Consider the following 15,867-nt stretch of genomic DNA (forward strand, 5'->3'; position numbering starts at 1 on the left):
GGGGAAGCCTCTTGACGCAGAAACTTCCATCCTGTGACTCATTCTGAGAGTCTGTCTCAGTCTTTGGTACATAGGAATATTATTGGTATGTGAGTGAGTAGGTGGACCAGTGAGTAAGTGAATAAATGAATAAATGAATGAACAGCACGAAGGGCTGAACCACTCGTAAAAGAGAGCATAGCTTAGAAAGGGGTGAGAGGCTACACTCGCACTTCAGGAATTAAGATCATAGGTCTCAGAGCACAAGTTTTTTATCGGGAGAATCAGAGTACCTGCACAATCCCAACACTTGTATGCATGTCTGTGTCCATGCACATTTAGGGGGGGAGGGAGGGTCCATAGCTGTCATCCGAGTCTCAGAAGTGTCTGTGGCTCCCAAATGTTGAAAAATTGCTGATCTAAACATATATAGCAGGCAGGTCTCACTGAGAGGAAGGAACCAAATGATTGGAGAGAATGTGACAAAGGAGAAAAAAAAAATCAGAATTGGAGGGAACCCTGAGTCCTACAGGGACCTAGGTAGGGGGCATGGCCCCCAGGACAGGACCTGCAATGGTCTGTGAAGGTATTGCCTTGTCCTTCTAAGCACCTCTTTGTGAGGAAGCTCAGGGAAGATTTTCTTTCTTTCACTGTCTTGATTCCTAACACTGACTCTATGGGCTGAGGGAGCCCCTCAGGTTCATTGGCCTCAGTTACCTGCCTCCAAGCGGACCAAACTGAAATGATTCCAAGCAACCACTGGGTCTTTCCTGCCCCCAAAAGCTCCCCTCTCCATCTTCTCTTTCCCATCCCATCCCATCCCATCCCATCCCATCCCATCCCATCCCATCCCATCCCATTCTTGGCTATGAAAACTTGAATTTCATTAAGAACAATGTTTTTCAAAAATGTGGATCTTGGGCCCTTGGGTGAATTATGATGTGAATTTAGAGGGTCATAACAAGCTTTTTAAAAAATGAAATAGAGTATGATATATAAATGAAATAGAGTATGAGAGGAATATTGAGTGTATCACATGTAAGAGTGAGTATAGTTTTATGAAACTTCCCATTTCAGCTCATTATGTATAGGGTTGTGATATGTATACTTCTTTCTGTGGGTTGTGGTCAAAAATGTTTGAAAAGCAGTGATATCAATCACCATTGTAGGCACCCAACAGATTCTCACTAAAAGACCCAGCCCTTGAGGGGATGGTGGCGGGAAAGGAGGAGAGAGACTAAGCTGTGTTAGGGTTCACTTCTTACTGCTGTGCAGGGAAGCCCTTTGCTCTCCTGAGATGTTAGGGGCCTGCCACATTTCCCACCACTGTCACGCTGTCTTGATTCTTGTCTCTCTTTTCTTGGGCAGGTTGTATATGTCACTGCGACATTCCCCTATGTTATGCTTCTGATTCTCCTGATCCGAGGGGTCACGTTGCCTGGGGCCTCCGAAGGCATCAAGTTCTACCTGTACCCTGACCTCTCCAGGCTCTCCGACCCACAGGTAAGAATCGTTTGCTCGATGCACAGCTGCCCACCACCACTGGGAAGCTTTCTGCAGGCCCCTGATGCCAGCCACAGAGGTTCAACAGCTGGTTGAGCAGTTGGAAGCCTGTAGACCCCTTCTCAGAATTATAAATGTCAATGCATAGATTAAATATATAGGAAATCAAATATAGTGAAATACAACCACCAAAGCATTAAAAAAGACAAATTTGTGACGTGGTAATAATAGATGTGCTTCTTTATCAATACATTAAATAGCAAGATCCAGCAAGAGGTCTGATCATTTCTGTGATTTCAAAGCAGCAGTGAGAGTAAGTGATATCTGGAGATATCTATACCATTATAGGAAAATATCTGGGATTTCTATTGCTTACAGTACTGTGGTTTGTTGCCTGCAGTAACAGTTGAGGACAATATTAAATTTCAGTTAGAGGTTACTGAAAATACAAACATACTTTTCCCCCCAGCCAAAAATCACAGATCTCAATAGCCATGCATCTCCAGTGAGAGAAACTGAGTTTTTGTTGGTGATTGATTTTCTTTATGGGCGTCCTGTTAGTTGTTTTGGTAAAGTATTGACTGTTCTTAAAAGTGGGTAGTAAATGCCTTTGCCTAAGCTTCTATAAGTGGGTACATGGTGCTTTGCCTGGGGTGTGTTAGACAAGAGATAAAAACAGAGCATCTTTTGGCCCAGGAGTTCTCAACCTCAGCTACTTGTTAGAAGCTCCTGGGAAGCTTTTGAAAATCCCAATTTTCAGAGCACAACCCAGACTAATTAAATTAAACTCTCTGGGGCTGGGCCTCAGGTCATCAGTATCTTTTAGAGGTCTCCAGGTAATTCCAATGTGTGACTAACATGCTCAAAGACATTTGAGTGAGTGAGCAGGCACCCATTTTTCTATTTAAAAAAACCATAGATCATGCAGTAGAATGTGGAATCTGCATTCAGTAGAACATGAGGCTTGCAAGAAATTTCAAGATTGGAGTCTGTGGCTTCAAGCCACCCCATTAGGAGAACTTGGGTGGAAATGTTCATGGAGTGCTAGTTAGTACAACTCAGATGTCCCTCATCACGGTGCATTAAGGTGCACAGTGGAGTGGCAATGTGTGCTCACTTCTGTCTCAGTTTGTTGTGCTGCAAGGGGCCCCAGGCTCGGCACAGCACCAGGCACCAGGCACCTGACGGCAGCATCCTGAATTGCAAGTAGAATCCCTAGGAAGAAGGAAATTAGCTCCTGACTGTTGGCCTTGCCCAGTCCAAAATCTGATGGCACAGGCTTAGTTGGAGAAGCAGTTTTGGAAAACACCTTTCAAAAATCATGGTCTGTGTACTTTTGTTAGATCTACAAATTCTGCCTTAATCCAGGACAGATTTCCTGTTTTTTCCTCTGCACACAGGCTTCCTTATCCTGGTCCTCAAGGTCAGTCAGGGTCCTGAGTATCACCCAGTTTCCATACCTGGATGATTATTGGAACACCAGGAAATGTTAATATGCAGATTCCAGGCCCCACCTCAGTTTTGGTGTCTGAGGTGGCACCTGGGCATCATTATTATTAAGAAGCTTCAGAGGGGATTCTAGTAATCATAAAAGTTAGGGAAAACCCCATCAGCACCTTTGACCTTGGAGCCCTACACATATGCACATGTGCACACACAAACACATACCATCCACACCCAGAACAAAGGTGAGGCCAGGAGTTCACCATTCAGAGTGTCTGCCCGTAATCATCCCAGTTTCTTACCATCTCCTTCCTTTTGGGCCTTAGGTCCCAGGCCAGCCCTTGTCTGCAGTGCCCCTCCCTACATGTACACACACACATTCGGTGACTCACCAGAAGAGCTCACAGGACTCAGAAACTGTTACAGTCTCAGATGTGTTTTATTTCCATCATCAGTGAGAGAAAAACACACATCAGGCGGAGCCTGGGAGAATTCACCCGCAGGCTTCCCATGTTCTCCTGTTGGGAGGGGCGGCACAGAACTTGCTTATAACTTCCAGCATCAAAATGCAGCAGCATGTGGGCAGTATTTCTGCCCACAGAAGCCTGCTTGGGACTCAGAGTCCAGGTTTTTAATGGAGGTGTTTATTAACTGCACAGGTACTTTCTGCTGCACGATCAATCACAGTCCTCAGAATTTCAGACCCTCAGAAGCAAAGCAGGTGTTTGCCATAAATCACATTGTTGTAAAAATAGTCCAGGCAGGCTGGTACAGCAGAATTTAGTGCCCCAGGCAGACAAAACAAGCAAATCACTTAGTATATTTTAGGGAACATTTTAGCCAAGTTCCCAGACACTAGTCAAGAGACAATCCTGCAAGCAGGCCCGACTGTAGAGCAACATCAGGCGTGCTATGATAACTCTTTCCTGCACACCTGCAAAACCTAGAATATTTGCTGTTTGGCCTTTTCTAGAAAGAGTTTGCTGATCCCTGAGCTGAAGAGCCCTCGGACGCCTGTGAGGGGATAATTGATGGGCTCCAACTCCCACCTGACCCCCTCTCCACACACACCGTCATCGTTGCTCTCTGCCTCTGCTGCCACCAGCCTGGTCCAAGTCACCACCATCTCCCACTTGACAACTACAACAGTCTCTTAATCAGTCTTCTAGAAATGGCTCTAGATCCCTTTAGGCCATTCCCCAATAAGCAGCAGAGTGATTTTTTAAAATATTAATCTGATGAGCACCTCTTTGCTTAAATCCTTTCTGGGGTTCCCTGTGGTCTTTGGAATAAGATCTAGATTGGGTGCCTCCAAGGTCCCTGATGAGCTTCCTTCTTGCTACATCTCCTGTTACTGTCCCCAGCTTTCAGTTCATTCCAGATATTGGCCTCCTTTCTGCCTCAGGACCTTTGCACATGCTGTTTCTCTGTTGGGAACCCTTCTTCTTGCTTCCTCAGACTGTCCCTTCCTACCTTGTCTGAATAATTAGTACCCACTTATCCTTTAGGAATCAGTTTAAACATCACTTTGTCAGGCACATCTTTCCCAATTGCCAACCACGCACCCACAGTATTCTGTACTTATTTTCTAAAGCACTTGCCATGTTTGCAATGAAATATTTATGTAATAGTATATATATGTATTATATGTATGATTTATTTGTTTAATGTCCATTCATGTGCTCTACAGATATTTCCTGAGTACCTACTCTGTATTAATCTAGCCCGGCCAGGCGTGGCTCAGCGGTTGAGCATCGACCTGGGATCCAGGCGATCGGGGTTCGATTCCCGGTCAGGGCACATGCCCGGGTTGCGGGCTAGGCAGCCGATCAATGACTCTCTCATTGTTGATGTTTCTATCTCTCTCTCTCCCCTCCTTTCCTCTCTCTCAAATCAATAAAGATATGTTAAAAAAAAAAAAAAAAAAAAGATTAATCTAGGAATTGGGCATATAGCAGTAGACAGTGGACAAAGCAGTGATCCCTGTCCCATGGGGTTTATATTCTAGTTGGGAAAGGAAACAAACAAAATTGAGTAGTAAAGCATGCAATCCATGAAATGGTAACTGAGACCATGGAGACAAAACATGGCATGGAAGACAGTGCTGCGGGGGGAGGGGGGACTACAGTTTCCAACAGGACGGTCAGGAAGGCCTCTCTGAGAAGGCACCTTAGAAGCAGGGTCTGTATCTGCTTTGCTCACCACTGTGTCCCAGTCCCAGGCTAGCTTAGCGCCTGGTACACAGTAAGGACACAGTAAATGTTTGCTGAATGAATATAAGAACCAGAGCTATTTTGATTTTTGAAGAAAGGTTCTGTTTCTTTACAAAATGTCTAAAAACCTTTAACTCACCAGGTCTGTGAGCTGTATTACTTTTTGATTCTCTATCAGTGGTGGCCAGGAAATGTGTGTGTATATATGTGCCCAAAAGCAACAGTGATAGTAATTGTCTGGGGCAGAGATAAGGAGAATGACCCAAAGAAAATGGAAGACAAGACTCCATGTAGCTGATATTTTTCTGGAAGCTGTGTTGCAGGAAGGGCCAAGCATGGCTGGAAAGGAAGGCGAGAGCAGCCCTGAGCCTGTTCTCAATCTGCTCTCAATCTGAAAGGCTGGTGGCAGGGTGTACAGTCATGTTGAGTCTGAGAAAGGCTCTTGATGGCTCCTTAAACTCTGGAAGCTGGTGCATCGTGCAAGGTTTGTCTCAGTGTGCTAAGGGAAGGCAGCCTATGAACAGGGCAGTAGAATCGCAGTACCGCAGCTAGAATGTCTACTTGACAGACAGAGATGCAGGTCAGAGAGGCTGACCCACTTGCTTGTGGTCACACAGCAATTTAGCAATCCTATTATAGCTTGGGGCTCCTGAGTTCTGCGTGGGAGAACTCCTAAATGAAGGGAGGTGAGGTATTAAGAAAACAACAGATCCACACTACCCAGTTCCAATAGTTCCCATTTGTGCATACCCCAGACGATGCAAAGCAGGAGGGCACAGGTTTCAATTCCTGCCCTCCCATTACTGGTGGTGTGGCTTCAAGAAAGGCACCTCACCTCTTTGGGGTCGAGTTCCTGCTTTCCTAGAATGAGGATGACAGGTTGTACCTGCGTATCGCATTAGATGGCTATGAAGTTCAAATATGAGGACCCAATTGATGAAGGAACTTTTTTTTCATTTTATAATTATATATTTAAGTGCATTAGAAAAAATCACATCAAAACCATGATGTCATAGTTATTGTTTGGAATGCAACCAGGGCTGAAAAAACATCCTGGGTTAGTGTTAGGATTTTAGGTAGTCACATGGTCCCCCTTGAGACAACTGAAGCGTTGTTTTCAAAGTTAGAGAAAGTAGACCAGGAGAGCTGTCAGCTGGAAATATTTTATCAGGAGGTCAGTAAAAGGCTTGGTTTTGTGTATCTTGATAGTGTTCTCTTTTACCAAGTCCAGACTTTTCTTTCTGAATAGTCATCTTGACTTAGTTTCCTGTTTACACCTCAGATTGCACCAGGAAGGAAAGTTCCCAGAAAGTGTCACTAGGCCTGGTTGGTTAGTTGGTCTGGGAGTGTGAACACCCTAATTCTTGGGAATGATCTAGAAGTTGCAGTGTTCAGGCCTCCTCCGATGGTTAGGGGGGATTAAAGGGTTGATCCTGGAGCCACTGTGGGTGGAGAGATGGGAAGATGTTTGGGGAAGGTGAGCCCCAGGGAGGTCAGAGGGCTGGTCTGAGGGTGACTCCAGGACACATTCAGATCTCCTGCCTCTGAGTCCCATTGGTCCCCTGAGCTGATCCATCCAGGCCCTGGGTGTTGGGAGGAAATGAGCACACAGTGTGTAGAATGAATAAGACCCCCTCCTTCTCTAGGCGACCCACAGTTGGGTGGGATCAGAGCTTCTCATCCTTCCTTTTGGACTGCCTGCGTGGGTCAGCAGCGGAAGGAGAGGCAATGAGCCACAGGAGGAAGACAGTCCCCAGGATGCCTTCCTGCCTCATAGGCCGCTCTTCTCCCAGCACATCAACCAGAGTGATAGGGATCTTGGAGCAGCTGTGTAGCCTCTCCTAGATCCAGAAACTCCATTCCAGTTCTGCCCCCAGCTCCCCTTCCCTACCTCTTACAGGGGCTCAGACAGGCCTATTTGCTGGTTATTTACATTTCTAAAGGGACACAGGGTGCCTGACTGGTGCAAAGTTCCTGGGGCCTTAGACAAAGGAGCATTGGCTTTGAGGGGCCCTCCTTGCCCTTCTGGGCCTGTGTGGCAGGGATTCTACCTGTAGGCTGCTTAAGTGCTGAGAGGGAGAGTGGGCTAATTCCTAGTGTCCTCCCCTCCCCCCTCCTACTTTTTCCTCAGCCAGTGAGGCCAGAGAACCTCAGAAAGCTTGTAAAGAGAGCTCAGCTGTGGGGGTCCTGGGAGTGAGGAGAATACCTTGCTCACAGTGTAACTGTGAGGTCAAGAGAGAGAGCCGTGAAAAGTGGGTTAAGGTCTAAAGGGCTGTGTAGTGAGGGCTTCCTGACCACCTTGTTTGAGGTCGCACCCCCTTAATCCCACCCTCGGCTCTGGTTTTCTCAGTGACACTCCCAACAACTCACACACCCCATTTTGTAGCAGTTCCTTTACTGGCTGGATTGCAGGCTTCTTGAGGGCAGAAAATTGACTTGTTACGTTCACTGTTAGATCTCCAGCCCCTCCCAACAGTAAGGGCTCGACACATAGTCTTTGAATGAATGAAAGAAGAACAGTTTCTGGCAGAGCCTGTGTGACTTTATGGTGATGTAGCATATACTGCAGTTGTCAGTTTGCAATCCAGAGAGAAGGGTTTTCTGTGCCGTGGAATCTGGTGTTGAGGGAAGATTTGAGTCACTCTAGTGCCACTGACCAGCTGGGTAGCCTTCAGCCTGTCCCTTTATCTCTCACTTGACCTCTGGGATAGAATGTCTACCGCACTGGGTAGCTATAAGCAAGTGTGCATGTGAATGAGAAAGCTCTTCTAGTCATTTTTGACGCCAGCCCAGAGCCTAGCACCCAGTAGGGCCCCAGGAACACTGGGGGTTTTTCCTCATTTTTCCTCCATGTCACTGGTGCTGGGCAGGACGAGTCAGGGCCCCCCACAGCTCAAGGGTAGGCTTTGAACTCAGAACCGAGTGCCTTTATTGTGGATCCAGTAAATTAAGTTTCTCGTCAAGAACTTGAAGTGACACAGCAGCTCGCCTTCTTTGTCCCCTGGCAATTTGCATTCCGTGGTCTGTTATAACTTTCTAAACATCTATTTGTCTTCACTGTCAGCCCTGTGTTCTCTCTGAAGTGTGAAGTGCTTCCACTCAATTTTTTTTCCCCTCAAATTTTTATTTTCTGTCTTTTCAGTCTTTGGGGAATGGAGGGGCTCTTGCAGGAAATCACATTTTCCCTGCCCCAGATTCCTGCCACTCTCACTCATCATTGTGTTTGGAGTGTGTGTTTTCAGGGCAAGAACAGAAAGGCCTGTCAGGGATCCAACTTGTGGGGTCTGCTTTCCCAGGGCGTGCACACATTCCCTAAGTCCTCCTCCTCCATGGAGGGAACTGGAGCCTGCAGCTGAGATGTCCAGATCCTAGGGATGGGGTAAAAAATGCCCAGACAGTGAGAGCACCTCAGAGCACCTGATCTCTCCAACCTCCCCACCCCACTGAAACACAAATCAGGAAAAACAAGACCCTGGTTTATTATTATTATTATTTTTTAATCTTTATTGTTGAAAGTATTACAGATGCCCCCCCCCCCATTGACCCCTTCCTCCCCACTCTAGCTCCCTCCCCAGGCCTTCACAGCCCTATTATCTGTGTTCATGGTTTATGCATATAAGTACTTTCCTTAAAGACCCTGGTTTAAAACCCTACCTGATGAACCTCGTGGATGTGACTGTGGAATTGCTGCCACCTGGTGGCAGTGTACTCTGATTCCAAGCAAGAACCCAAGGAGAAATGGGCCTCGTGGCTCTTGGAATTTCAAATTAAAATGTACAAAATTGACATTAACTTAGAGACATTGGATATGTTTTTGAAAATACTGCAAACCTCACTGACATAGGGACCACCCACCCCCTGGGACTGAAAAATCCCCCAGGGTTTCCTTTCAGTATATTTGATTCTGGGTTAGGGTCACTGCTCCAGTCAGTACCAGGCACTGGGGGTGCACAATCAGATCACATATGGTTCTTGTCTTCAAGGAGATGACAGTCTCTCAGGAGAGACATACATTTAAGTCAGTGATAATGGTGGTGAAGGGTGGTGGTAGGGCTGAAAGTCATCTGACACAGGTGTGCTCCTTTCAGTCATCAGGTAAACTCATGAGTTAGAGATACATTACGGATCTAACCTCGTGTGCACTTAAAGAGAGGTAATAAATGCTGCTTTTTTTCTTGACTGCTTGAAATTCCTTAAAAGTTGCCTGTCTGTGAAATCAGAATTCCTGCACACACCACTGAGATTCTGTGCATCGCTGGGGTGCCTCTTAAACCCTTTCAGCTGCAGGCTTACTCAGGGTGAAATTCTCAGCGGCTTCAGCAGCACCTTCCTAATCTGCAGTCTCAGTGGTTGAAGAGCTGCTTGAATAGAGCAGTGATACTAATTATTGTTTCTGATGGCTGACTCTATGTCAGGTCCTGTGCTTGATGAACTCATAATTTAATTTATCTGATTTACTCAACCAGCAGGTAATTTTCAGTTGAAAATTACCATGTTCTAGACCCAGTGGCTAAGTGCTGTATAATTATTCTCATGACCAGTAAGATAAGTCTGTAAAGTTCTGTCTCATAGATGCTGAGAATTTAAAAGCCTATGTCCCAAAGGTTTTATAGGTAAGAGGACAGAAGCTCCAAGAGGTTAAAGCACTTGCCTCATGGTTACACAGGTAGCCCTTGAACCAGGTGAGTCTGACTCGGCCATGTAATGAATGCAGTGCTGAAACTCTGTCGTATCTGATTTTTCTGGGTTTGTCCTGGCTCTGCCCAGCCCTGGGCTGGAAATCCTGGCTGTGGAGTTTTTGAGCATCCCAGACCTACATAAATGCTTCAGAAGAATCCTATAATCTCAGCATTGGGTGGGTGTAGTACCCATCCAGTGTAGGTATCACCTCTGTGGTAATCTTGTCAGCAGTCAGTGGGCCCCTTGTATGACAGGGAAGCCCTTCACCTCCACTTTGGGACACTACTCTCCTGATTCCCAGTGTTGAGACATTCATTCATTCTTTCATTTGTTCATTCTATCATGACTTATCTGCTCTAATTTGTGAGTCCCCCACTTTGAGAATATTCACCAAGGTTGAACACTAATTTAAATGGAGCCTAAACAACTAAGGCACAAGGCAGCCTACTCTGGGTTAATAGAGAAGCCTCCAAGGTGGGCTTCTGACTCACCACTACTCCCTTCCTCACATAGAAGACTGAGGGAACTTGGAAAAAGGAATCCCTGATTATGCAAATTCCTGCTGCTGTTCTTTGAATGTATTTTCCCTTTAATGATGTGAATATATTTATAATTGCCACTTTAAAATCTTTGCTAAGCCTAACATTTTCTTTAGAGTATGGATCGTATTTTCTTGTTTTTTGCATGTCTGGTGGTTTTTGGTTGTATACTGTGGGTTGTAATTAAGTATTGTAGATACTGTGTTGTAGATGCTCTGGGTTCTGTTATCTTCCTCTAAAGAGTGTTGGTTTTTATTTTAATAAGTAGTTCAATCACTGCATGATCACCTTAAACTTATGTAGGTTCAACTATATGTTATCTAGGTGGAGATCCCAATCTGTTTGTCAGAGCTTCTCTAACTTAATAGGATTCAGTAGGACTTAATAGGATTCTGTGCTCTGTTATCCCTGTAAATCTTGACAGGGCTTGCCTTTAGGCTTTATTGGGATGGGTCTGGAGTAGTTCTTACTCTAGAGTAATGGTTCTCACCAGGAAAATTTTGCCTTCCAGGAGACATTTGACATTGTCTAGAAACAGTTTTGTCACAACTTGGGCTACTGGCATCTAGTGAGTAGATGCTAAGGATGCTGTTCAACATCCTACAATACATAGGACAGTCGCCGCAACAAAGAATCATTCAGCCCAAAGTATCCATAGTGCCATGGTAAAGAAACCCTACCCTTGGCCATAGTTCCTGCTCCTAAAAGGAGGTTTTTCTGTGTCTTAGCCAAGTACCAAGGGTGAATACTTGGTGTTGACTAGATCTGTCTTCTATGGCAGGGAGCCCCAGTTCCCTGGCAGTGCTCTTTACCTGGTAGTGTCCGGCCTCTAGTGTCTCTGTTGCACTCTCAACTCTGTAACAGCTCTATCTGGAAAGTCTTGGGTGGTTTCACCCTGGGTGTTTATAACCCAGCCATCAGCCAGAGCCTTGGGAGGGACTGCCGGTGGGTATCTGAGGCCCCTGCTCTACACAGCTCCCCCTTTCTGGTGCCCTACACTGTAGATTCCAGCTCTTTCAGCTGCCCTACACTTCAGTTTTGCTTCCTCAGCTTGGTGAGACTGTGTGTTCTTCTTGGACTCTAGCTCTTTTTCCCTAGGAGGAGGGCTGGTCAAGCTCCCATTGGAGGGCTCCATATCTCAGGGATAGCAGTCTTGCCCTGCATCTTATCCACTGCCTGGAAACAGCTGCCTCCTGTATTTTGTCTGCTTTGATAGTTGCTTATGGCAGGAAGGTCATTCCTTTACCATCCACTCAGTCAGTTGTAACCAGAAGCAGAAGTCTGCCTTTCCTGCTTACAACACTCCCATCCCCCAATCCCCAGTAGCTTCCACTTGCATGAGGATTTAAATCCAGACTGTTCACCATGGCCAAGGCCAGGGAGCCCTGCATAGCCTGGTCCAATCTCCCAATCAGCCCTGGACATCCAAGGCTCTTTCCTGCCACAGTCCTGTCTACCTGGATCACTGTTCCCTTAGGTATTTTCATGGCCAGCTCCCTCTCACCCTATAGGTCTTGGCTCCAAAGTCAGGTAATCTCTGACCAGCTGAGCTCAAACATCCCCAATAAACCCCATGACTGTAAGCCCCGTTTTACTTTATTCATGGGGCTGATGGCTATCTAAAGCAATCTGTTTTCATTTGTTGACATGCTCTCTGTTAGTTTCCCCCAGTTAGAATGTCAACTCTATATAAGCAAATAACTTGTCCACTGTCTTGTCCACTGTGGACTCCCTAGTACCTGGCACAGAGCCTGGCACATGTTAGGCTCCCAGTCAATACTAGATGGGTGTCTGGGTAGATGGGTAGATGGGTGGGTGAATGGATGGGTGTGTGTGGATGCCATATGATTGTTTAGATAAAGGACTGCAAACAGAGGAGAGCAAAATTATTTCCAGTTGTGCATCCCAAAGAAGACATTATGAAACAGGTAGCCTTTCATTTGGTCTTTGAAGGATGAGGAAGGGAAGGCTATTTGGAGATAAGCGCAGACCAGAGAGTACATACGAGAATAGTGTGCCTATAGAACAGGTTTTGTAACAGAGAATCATACATAAGAAAGAAGGGTGAGACTGCAGACTAAGCCCCCTTCATTGGGAACCTTGGGTGCCAAGCCCAAAGAGTTTAAGACTTCATTCAGTGGTAAGTAGGGAGCTGTCGAATCTTTCTGGGCATGAGATTCACTGCCATGAACAAAGCTGTAACTTAAGAAGATTATTCAGACAAAGGCCCAACAGAGCTTTGCAGAAGAGTTTTAGAGTCCGAGTAACATTAAATCCCTGCCTCTCCTTCACCTACTATGTGACTTCGAGCAGGTTACTCGCCCTCTCTGAGCCTCAGTTTCCTCTTGTAAACTTCTAGAGGGCAGAATCCAACCTTTTACTCATCTCCTGTTCCTTCATAGATGTGATAAGGTTAGATGAAACAGCACTTGTAAATTTCTCCAGCTGCAGAGAAAGAGCGAGAAAATAGTTTGAAAGTGAAGAAGTGGAAGCATATCAAATGACATTTATCTAAAAGTGTAAAGCAAGAAAGGAGTCTCTGTCTGCCAAGGATGGGAAGGATTTGCAGTGTCATAGGGGATGTAAGAAGCAGCCCTCCAGCTGTGATGTCACAGGTTTATGGGTGAATGTGACTGAGTTAATGCCATTGTGTGAGTTTGTCTAATTACTCACAAGCCCAAAGAGGCACTACAGAGAAAAGAGACGAGAGGCCAGCAAACATTCAAGATGCACCTACTGTGTGCCAGGCCTGACTGTAAGGTGGGAGTATGAGGAATGAATCGGGCCATGTTTTGCCCTTGAGGATTTTGCAGTCTTGTAGGGGAGAGAGATCACCAAGGGTAGCAGCAGGGGGTGGTGAGAACCATGGAGAATGGTGATCCCAGCTGCACCAGCAGGGCAGAGGATCAATTGTAAGCCTGTCTCCAGGTATTCTTAGGCCCCTTTTGTTTTATTTTGTTTGTTTTGTTTTCTAAAGAATTCTAACCATATGTTGATTCATCCAGGAAGCACTATTGAGCACTTACTATTTTCCAGGCATTGTGCTAGGTCTTTGCTTTTTAAATGAATGGGTAGAAATGTACAAAGTATCCACCCTTGCCAGATATTTGCTGGGCTCTGTGGGAGTGAGGTGGAGGGGGTGGATGAGTGGCGTGTTCTAGGACAGGAGTCTTTAATTGGGGGAGGGTCATCCCCAAAGTTGGACATAAAATTGTATGCATTAATTAACAAACTTAAAAGCAGTTTTACCTTTACAGAAAAATTAAGCAGAAAATAGAGTTCCCATATACCTCCCCACTCCTACCCCCCAGCTTTCCCTATTATTAACATCTTACATTAGTGTGGTACATTTGTTACACCAGTTGATACATTATTATTAACTAAACAAGTCTGTAGTTTACATTAGTGTTCTTCACTCTGTGTTGTACATTCTGTGGGTTTTTACAGATATATAATGTCCCATATCCGTCATTACAGTATCATACAAATAGTTTCACTGCTTTAAAAACCCTAGTTCTCCACCTATCCATCCCTCTTCCTCCTTCCCCAAACCACTGACAACCACTGATCTTTTTGTAGCCCTTTCAGATTGGCTTCTTTCACTTAGTAATATGCATTTAAGGTTCCCACATGTCTTTTATCACTGAATGATATCAGTTGTCTGGATGTACCAGTTTGTTTACCCATTCACCTATTGATAGACACCTTGGGTACTTCTACATTTGGCAGTTGTAAATAAAGCTGCTATAAACATCTGTGTGCATATGTTAGCATATTTTTGTTAAAAAGAGTTCATCCACCCCAACAACCAAGATCCCTGGTGAGCTTCCACCAGAGCTGTAGCTATAGTGTGGGAGTTACCATTAGATTGCTTGGATTAGAGTCCTGGTTCATTTGTTTACTAACAGTGTAACCTCAAGCAAATTACTTAGCCTTTCTGTGCCTTGATGTCCTCATCTGTAAAAAGGGTTGTTGTGAGGATTAAATGAGATAATGCTCATTAATTGTGTGCATAGCTTTGTGTCTAGTGCATAGGAAATGCTCAATTAATGTTAGCTGTTATTTTCTTTAAGAGATGAATACGCCCTTTTATTTTCTTGACCAAAACTTCAGGCATTTTTGTGGCATTCCATAGCATAAACTGATTTAATCCATCCTGTTCTCACAGAAAGCCTAGGGCCAAAAGAGCAGATACAGATTTGAATGTAAGCTATTATTATGCTGGCTGTCACTGTACATATAGGCGGAGCTGACTGACATTTCAAGACAACCATCTAAACCTTTATGACTCCAAGTGTGATTCCCAGACCACCGCCAGCAGCAGCTTTATTTAGGAGCTTGTTAGAAATGCAGACTCTCAGGCCCCATCCCAAACCTACTCCATCAGAGCCTGCATCTGGGCAACATCCCCCACTGGTTTGTGTAACATGGAAGTTTGAGGAGCACTGGTCTGAGAGCCTTCAGGGCTGGCTGAGACCTGTTAGACACACCAATGAGGGTTGTGGTCAGAGGAGACAGAGGTGCTGGGCCAAGTAATGTGAGCAAGAAGGATTTGCTGGGCCTTGGCCAGGTGGCTCAGTTGGTTGGAGCATCATCCCATATACCAAAAGTTTGCTAGTTGGATTCCTAGTCAGGGCACATACCTAAGTTGCAGATTTGATCCCCTTTTCTGGCTCCTAGCTTTTTAGAGTAAGCCCACTCAGCTTTTGATCATGCCCAGGGGCTATAATCTTAGCTCTGTACTCTGGAATGGATTTAAATCTCAGCCTCTCAGGCTAATGTCTGCTTGGATATCCCCATAGGTCACTGGGACTATTCCTCCTCCTCATCTTTCATCTTTGGCCTCTCTCACTTCTGGCATCTGGGAGAATTTTTTCTTCCTTTCAAAGCAGACTATGAATTTAAAATGATTATTTCATAATTATATTTTTCATGAAAATGTGTAACCCTCAGTATTTGCTTCTCTTCATCTGCTAGTCGTGAATATGCCATACTGAATGTTCAAGCAGTACATTAATATTAAGGAAAATAGCCCTTAGTCATTGATGCTTAATTTAACAGCTCAATTTTATTCATAAAGTCATGTTTGTGGTGATTATTTCATATTTCATGCTATCTATGAATATATTTTCTGACAGTAAGTTTGCCTCTAACACATGGAGTAAAATCATATGTATCAAGGTATTTGACAAAAAGCTCTACAGTGCCCATTTATACTTGCTCTTTTTAACAAGCTTGAGAGTTAAGGCTCACTCTTTTCTTTTGTGAATAAGTAGCTGAGTCCCAGAGAGAGGACATGACTTACACATGGCCACAGCTAGTGGAGAAATGGAAGAGAAGGCAGGACTTCCAGTTGAAACATCTCATCTTTCCACCCCTTGGTGCCTGTTCTCTCATCTGAGAAATCAAGAGGTTAGATTAGACAAGGAATCAGGTCCTGACTCACTAGCATGTGACCTTGGGCACATCACTTCATCTCTCTGGGCTTCCACCTTTAACAAGCTCTATCC

General features: G+C 45.0%; 1 protein-coding gene across 2 annotated transcripts in view; it reads left to right on the forward strand.

Annotated features, from left to right (window-relative positions):
* Positions 1-15,867, forward strand: part of SLC6A11 (solute carrier family 6 member 11) — a 106,983-nt gene that overhangs the window by 53,669 nt on the left and 37,447 nt on the right. For both annotated transcript variants that reach the window (XM_081159322.1, XM_081159323.1), the window contains exon 6: positions 1,348-1,482. In XM_081159322.1, coding sequence (XP_081015448.1) covers positions 1,348-1,482 — 135 coding nt within the window. The remainder of the gene's footprint in view (positions 1-1,347; positions 1,483-15,867) is intronic.

The sequence above is a fragment of the Miniopterus schreibersii genome, assembly GCF_964146895.1.
Source record: "Miniopterus schreibersii genome assembly, chromosome: 15".
Classification (NCBI taxonomy): Eukaryota; Metazoa; Chordata; class Mammalia; order Chiroptera; family Miniopteridae; genus Miniopterus; species Miniopterus schreibersii.